This window comes from Penicillium roqueforti, assembly GCF_015533775.1.
Source record: "Penicillium roqueforti strain LCP96 04111 chromosome Unknown scaffold_01, whole genome shotgun sequence".
Lineage (NCBI taxonomy): Eukaryota > Fungi > Ascomycota > Eurotiomycetes > Eurotiales > Aspergillaceae > Penicillium > Penicillium roqueforti.
Genome location: NW_024067565.1, coordinates 1,770,175 through 1,777,354, shown reverse-complemented (window position 1 = coordinate 1,777,354; position 7,180 = coordinate 1,770,175). Strand labels below are relative to the sequence as shown.

The 7,180-nt window shown below is 48.9% G+C and overlaps 3 protein-coding genes across 3 annotated transcripts; 1 reads left to right on the top strand and 2 right to left on the bottom strand.

Moving 5' to 3' along the window:
• On the top strand, positions 1-2,645 carry LCP9604111_1111 (uncharacterized protein; the record flags this gene model as incomplete). The annotated part of the gene is made up of 3 exons (XM_039074838.1): positions 1-317; positions 373-2,022; positions 2,078-2,645. The coding sequence occupies 3 exons, from the start codon at positions 1-3 to the stop codon at positions 2,643-2,645; spliced, it is 2,535 nt and encodes an 844-aa protein (XP_038933659.1).
• Positions 2,646-3,148: 503 nt separating this feature from the next.
• LCP9604111_1110 (uncharacterized protein) lies at positions 3,149-4,809 on the bottom strand (the record flags this gene model as incomplete). Its single annotated transcript, XM_039074827.1, has 6 exons — positions 3,149-3,363; positions 3,414-3,654; positions 3,717-3,773; positions 3,826-4,079; positions 4,148-4,488; positions 4,547-4,809. 6 exons carry the CDS (start codon positions 4,807-4,809, stop codon positions 3,149-3,151), a joined length of 1,371 nt encoding a protein of 456 aa, XP_038933658.1.
• Positions 4,810-5,231: 422 nt separating this feature from the next.
• LCP9604111_1109 (NAD(P)/FAD-dependent oxidoreductase) lies at positions 5,232-6,730 on the bottom strand (the record flags this gene model as incomplete). Its single annotated transcript, XM_039074816.1, has 3 exons — positions 5,232-5,380; positions 5,438-6,394; positions 6,448-6,730. 3 exons carry the CDS (start codon positions 6,728-6,730, stop codon positions 5,232-5,234), a joined length of 1,389 nt encoding a protein of 462 aa, XP_038933657.1.
• Positions 6,731-7,180: the final 450 nt, after the last annotated feature.

The following is a 7,180-nucleotide window of genomic DNA, read 5'->3' as shown; positions in this document are numbered from 1 at the left end:
ATGGGCTCTAGGTTCATGACCCGAGATGGCTCGCGCAATATACTACGCAAAGCTTTCTCCCCAACCTTTTGGTTCGATCATTGTTGGCCAGTCTCGCGCAGGTATTGGTTCTCTCTGTTGTTCATCGCCGTGATCTGTGCCAAGATTCTTCACATCTACTCGCATCTGAACTCATTATCTCCCGGAGAATTGATGATCTGGGGCCCGACATTCTTCTTACAAGATGTAGTGTGTGTATCATTCGCTCACATCCTGTGTGCTGATTACCAGCGCCGATGGGCACGTGTCATAGCGGCCTTGTTGGTGGTCCCACTTAGGTACGAGTTCCCATAGGGTTGAGTGAGACCATCGCTAAGTGAATTTCTTGGGTAGTTTGACAATCTCCGGTCTATCAGCCGCCAATATCTCCTTCTACGTCGCAACAGGAGCCGAGATCCACTGGAAACAAGCGCACAACTTCCACGGCGACAAGGCTGCTGTCAAAACACTGCTCACTGGCCTAACGGGTTTAATCATCGTGGAGGTTGTCTTCGTTGCCGCATCCTGTTTCTCAACCCCACATCTATACAATTGGACCAAGGGAATTGCGTCAATCTTTAAGAGTGTTCTGCCGTCCGCCTGTCGCAGGAAACAAACTTCTCCGATCTTGAAGAGCTATGAGCGAGTCGCACCCGAGGACTGGGATGAGGGTCGGGGTGCTATTGAGTTGACCTCGGGCTCTCATGAAACAACCCAAGCAAATGCAGGGGAATCTCCGCGATCTCCTTGGCTGCGGGTCTTTGTTCTCGCATTCACTGGCCTTGTGATTATTTTGCGTTGCATTCGCCCTTCAAATGCCGCCTATAGCTTTCTATCTGATACTGTCATTGTCACACCGTTCGACAAGAATCAGTCTCGCGCTCCGTCATCGGTTAATTTACCTGAATTGACAGGTGATTATAGTTGGTTGGGAAATCACACAGCCCTGGCAGCACCGCCCACATTTGACTGGCTGCCACGGGATAAACTGGCCGGGTTCAGTGACTGGTATGAAAATGCCAATCACACTGCGCGCCTGCATTATGATCCAAGACATGACCCCATTCATATCTCCAACCTTGAAAATGAAGTTCTGGAGCCTCTCCGCAAGGCTCTCCAAAGCGGCAGTGTCAATATCAAACACGTGTTACTTCTCAAGCTAGAAAGCACTCGCGCAGACGTCTTCCCACTTCGCAAGGAATCCTGGTTTGGGGACGTGATTCGCGAGTCATACAATGGCCAGATCCCTGCTGAGGTTGAAGAAAGGCTAGCCAATCTAACACCCACCGCAGAGAGACTAACAGCTACTTCTTCCGGGTTCAATGGAAACGATACTGTACAGCCTTACGGAGGATTCCATGCTACCAACGCTTATACAGGCGATACCTTTACCTTGAAGAGTATCCTCGCGACTGTGTGCGGTATCGCTCCCTTGGTCGTGGACTTCAATCGCGAATACCTGTACCACATCTACCAACCGTGCCTGCCGCATATCCTGGAAGCACTCAACGCTCAGGCCAACCGGACCAAAACGGAGGACTATACCACTTGGCCATGGCGATCCACATGGATGCAGTCCATCACTGACGACTACGACAACCAAGACCTTCTCACACCTGCGTTGGGCTTCAAGCACAAGGTAACCGACATCAACATTTCCGAGGATCGCGCCAAGCAGGGTGGTCTTCAACCAGTGAAGTACAATTTCTGGGGATATCCCGAAACAGAGCTGGGGGATTATTACCGCAACGCAATCAAATCGGCCGAAAAACGGAAAGAACGACTATTCATCTCGCACTTGACTGGCATTACGCATCATCCTTGGGACACACCAAATCACAAGTACGAAGAATTGATCAGTCACGGCTGGCTGGGAAAGAAAAATAAGGTAAATCGCTACCTCAATACGCTTGGTGTTGCAGACAAATGGCTCGCCGAGTTATTGGACATCCTGGAGGAAACGGGCGTTGCCAACGAGACCCTGGTCGTGATGGTCGGGGATCAGTAAGTGCCAACCAAACTCCAACATTCTCCGATCGATTGAATCTAATCCCAACAGCGGCATCTCACTCCCCGAGAACAGCGGCGTTACCCCATACGACAACCCCCACATCTCCAGCTTCCACGTCCCTCTAGTCTTTGCCCACCCCCAACTACCACCAATCGAGATCGACTCCCGAGTAACCTCAATGCAAATCCTCCCCACAATCCTCGATATCCTATCCGAATCCGGATCCCTCGACAACCAAGCAAAATCCGCCATCCAAGATCTCCTCCCCCTCTACGAAGGCCAATCAATGATCCGACCCACAATCCCAGAAAAAGACGGAAAGCAAGACTGGCAGTTCTCAGTCATGAACACCGGCGGAACATGGCTTGCCCTGCGTTCCGCTGCAAAACCGTACCGTCTCGTCATACCACTCATTCCTGACGTCGAGTGGAGGTTCTCGAATGTAGAGATCGACCCGCATGAACTCCAAGCACTGCAGGATTTCAACCTCTTGGATTTGATGAACATGGTCTTGCCTGAGCATGGAGAGGATGCTGTGCAGTGGATTAACGACGCGGCACACGTGGCGAAGTGGTGGGTTGAGGAGAATTGGCGGCGCTATGAATATATGCCGTGATTCCTTCGATCTTGATTCTTTGTTTCTATATAATAAGGGGTTGTACGTCGGCTGTGAGCACGTACTCGACAACCCTGCTGAGAAAGAGAGCATTGCTTGTCTCGGACTCGGATATAATACTAAGGGTGACCGGCTTGCCCCGATATAGCCCTATGATCCTGATACCCGCCAGGAGAGGCTGGTTTTTTCATATTATTTGAGCCCATGGCAGAGCGAGATCTCCGGGGATTTCCTCTTGAGGTCGTTCACCGAGACCGTTGCCCGGGAGTATATATACTGAACCGGACATTCCAACCATATCATGATAGTAATCTGCATTTACAAGCGAAGCATGTACCATAATTTTAACCTCGATTTGCATATCCATGACAATATACATGAAAGTCCTTTTAATAACCGTAGATAGTGGAGATTTCATACATAGTGGAGAGCTTTCTTCTGACGGTAAGACAAACTGTAAGCAGCATAGTGTCCCGAGATCAATGGATATAACAGCTCGCATTCTAAGAGCGCCCTTCCAAGGCATCTTTAGAAACATGTCCACCGAAATTGAGGAATGGATGCTCCATCAGCTCACGAGCAGTTTTTCTCTCCGATGGAATCCACGTGAGCATGTCCCTGGCAAACGACAAGAAAATTTCCCTTTCCGAGTCATCAAGAGATGGAATTGTATCCTCCGGTTTTCGACTTGGTATGAGTTCCTCGTGAAGGAATTTCCCTAGCGCCAACAATCAGTCAAAACACTCATACGTCGAGTAGAAGACTTACCTTCTTCATCGAAGTAAGGACCACCAAAGAGTTCTCGGGCATTCTTGGACAGCTTTCCCGCCTCAATCCTAATTGGTGTAGGGAAGTCTACCTGTGACATATGGTCTGCTCGCTCAATTACCCCCTTAGGTGGTGGACCAAGCAGAGCGATCATTTCTGCCAGATGTGATTTGGCATCATATCGACCGTTAGTATCTTCAACCTGAGTAAACAGCTCTGTGCCTTCGATGATGTTCCAAACCTTTGGAACCATTGAGTTAGTCTTGACAGCTGAATAGGCGCATCGATATTCACGCGGCTTACAAGGACACCAAAGTTCCATATATCTGTGCTGAAATCCCATCCATAGCCAAGGACAACCTCCGGCGCACGGTGTTAGTTAGTAGCTCGGTTGTATAGGATACGTAAGCACGGCTTCATTTTGTGACTTCGTTTCCGGGTCAACGACGAACTGCCATGCTGAGCCGAAATCGGTTATTCTCGGAAGTACATTCCCGACGTCCTCAACGTCCATTGCCCCGAAACCGTGATAGCTTTGGTATGTGGTGTGATTGGTTATTGGATCAGTCTTGTAGTGCATGGGGAGCCTGGTGACTTGTTCTTGAATGAACCTTGGGATAGCTTTCTTATTCTCGAAGGTCATCAGGATATTCGCGAGCTTCAGATCTAGAGCGAATTTGCTGATTAGCAATTTTTTTTTTCACATAACATTGCTTGAGTCGAATATCACTTGCCAGTATGAACGATTTTGCACTCGGCGTGCAAATACTGTAGCCCGACAAGAAGCAATTGAATATATGCCTTCGCAATCGGGAGAGGAATTATGCGGTTCTTGAAGCGTCTTTGAAACATTGACATTGGCTCTCGCATTGCCTCATATACAAGGCAAAGGTGCATTTTGTCCGACGTCTTAAGCTCAAAGCTTTCCAGGCAGCTGCGTGTAATATAATAGCCCAGATGTGAAGGGTTCTTTTGTGCAACAGTCTCCTCGATACCAAGAAGGTCACTAGCAGATTTAGCATCGCAGCTATTCAAGATCTTCAAAGCAACTGTTCGCTCGGACTGCCATCGATATCTGGTAATCCAGCAGCTCCAATTAGCCTCGGACAGGATTGGCGTAGAACCAAAACTACCTTGTGATATCTCGTGCTAGCCATACGGTCGAACTCGTGCCCCAGCCGATCTTCGCTAGCAACTGGTAGTTATTGCCAAGTATCTCGCCCGGTCTTGCTGGATAGTAGTGTTGGGGAATATAGTTCGGACATCTTTCTTCATCGACGACTTCGTGGCTGGGTATGGCGAAAGTAGGGCCTGTAGGAGGGAGGTTGAGTGGTTTCGTACGGAGCGAAATGAATGCGCGCTTTGTGACGCGACTTGTAAACCGTTGGCCAATCATAGTGAAGTTTCGAGGAACAATTTGGCTTCAAGGAATTGAAGCTCGGAAGCTTCCTTTCGGGACGGTCCGATGCCCCACTCTGGGGATTGGAAGGAGCTTCTAGGGTTGTTCCAACTCAATAGTTAATGAAGGTTCTAGGCTGCTTTCCTTAAGATGTGATGAAATACTCAGGTAAGGGGAAAGTGTGAATTAGGAAAGAGCAGCCTGAAACTTTGTTTTAATTTGACTAAGCTGCACCCCTGTCTCTTCACTCACCTGACCTTTGCAGTGTTAGAGTATCGCGATATGTTGTTACATATCAGCTCAAAGGCTTGATTTCTATTTTTCCCTGTCTATTCTAAATATTTGAAAGAGTCCAAGCCCGTGAAGCTCTAGTTGTAGCCAATCAGACAATCCTCCGGCCCCCGGGTATGAGCACTTCGCTACCAAATTGAAGGCAACTCTCCATTTGAAAGCCGTGCGAGCCTTTCCTCACTAAATTGGAAACATTCTGGCAGCCCCGTTTCATCCCAGGTCTTGCCAAGTACAAGTTGGGCGACAGTCGGAGCGCATGTAAATATCCGGGCCATACCTATAACCAGTCAGCACCTCCGCTTTCAAAACGGAGTAGAGCAAAAGCAAAACTTACCATGGCCATTGAATCCAGCACAAATATACTGCCCAGGGAGGGAATCGATTGCCCCGACGAACGGAACAGAGTCCGTAGTCATGCCAATTATTCCAGTCCAAACATGATCCAGGCCCTCACCGTGCATGACAGCCTGGGATGAATAAGCAGGAAACATCTGACTAAAAGTCCGCAAAGCTTCTTCGGCAATTTCTTCATTATACCGGGAATCATCAGTGCTGAATCGACCAGCCCTTGTCTCAGCGCTCATTGTTGGGTTTGATCGCGATACGCCTAGCACCATTGTGCCATCTCCCTTCCGTTGAATCAAGGAGTAGAAGTGGAGGAGGCTATAGCGGAGCGAGAAAGTGCTCTGTAGAGCCTTTTCCCCAGAGAAAGCTGGAACAGGCACGATAGAGTGAGCCTGCGCGCGGTTTGGCCGAATGTAAGGCTCCAACTGCGGTAGCAACAAGGCAGCATGGGCATTCGTGCAATGAATGATTTTCTCTGCTTCTATAATTCCCCGAGGTGTGTGTATCTTCCAGGTTTCTGTGTCACTGCTCCGTTCAACTTCAGTGGCGGGACAAAACGTGAAGAGCTTCGCACCCTTGGATATCACTGCCTGAAGAAGAAACTGTGCAAGCTTTGCCGGGTGGCTTGAGCCTGCTGGCCATTCATAGGCCGCTACAGCTCCGGGGACTCTGGTCTTCTTCTGTGCCTCTTCCCCTTCATAGAACGTGATGTGCGAGGTATCACCGCCTGCTTTCTTGAACGCTTCCAGGCTCTCTGCCTCGTAAGCCGCAAATTCAGGGGTCATGCAGACATCAAACGTGGTTGTCAAGTTGAAGTCGCATTCCACATTATGCTTTTTGACAAATTCATCGACTTTTTCTAGGACGAGTCGCTCATCCTGGATGATCTTCAACGCTTGTTGCTCTCCATGCACTTTGGAATATGCACTGAAACCCCGAAAGGCATCTATCTTCCAAATCAGAAATGGCCGCAATAACCCCAAAGGAAGCCTGACAGACCTGGTCGCACATGTCCAGCATTTCGTGAACTCGCACCACTGGCAGCCTCTCGCGCCTCGAGAATCACGATATCCTCGGCCTTGGCCCCTCCTTCGATCAGTTTGAAGGCCGTCAAACCGCCAGAAATACCAGATCCCACGATGACATATTTTGAGTTCGATGGAACAGTTGCATCGATATTCGCATACAAATGTGGATATGCTCGAGTTGTTCGCTGCCAGTAACTCAAGCAAGGAGTGGGATTTGGCAGGCTTCTGCTTGTCGCGATATTCGGAACCAACATTTCAACCAATTTGCAATGAGTCAAGATTTCCGTAAATCCTTGGGAATATATATAGCTCCGTGTGAGAGAGAGTCTCGGGTTCACCGCTGTCGGCGCAGAGATGCGGGGAAGCTGTGGTTCTCCTATCACGGACATCCACCCGAAAGCTTTTTCTCTCCTCTCTAGAGCTTCTGATTGATAGGATTATTCTGAGTTTAACTTATCTCCAAATTCATTTGTGGAAAGTGGGGTGAATAGCCAACATGCCTGGTATCTTGTATATCAACGACTCCGGCATTCCTCCGAGGTCAATGGAGGAATACAACCATTGGTGCGAATGCTTATCACGCGTGCATCTCGCAGAATCCTTGTCGGATCTAGGATCCGATGTCTACTTTGTCCACATTATGTGACCTATCTCTGAGGGGTTGCAGGGAGCTTATCACAGCTTGGATCTGCATGGGCTTGTAT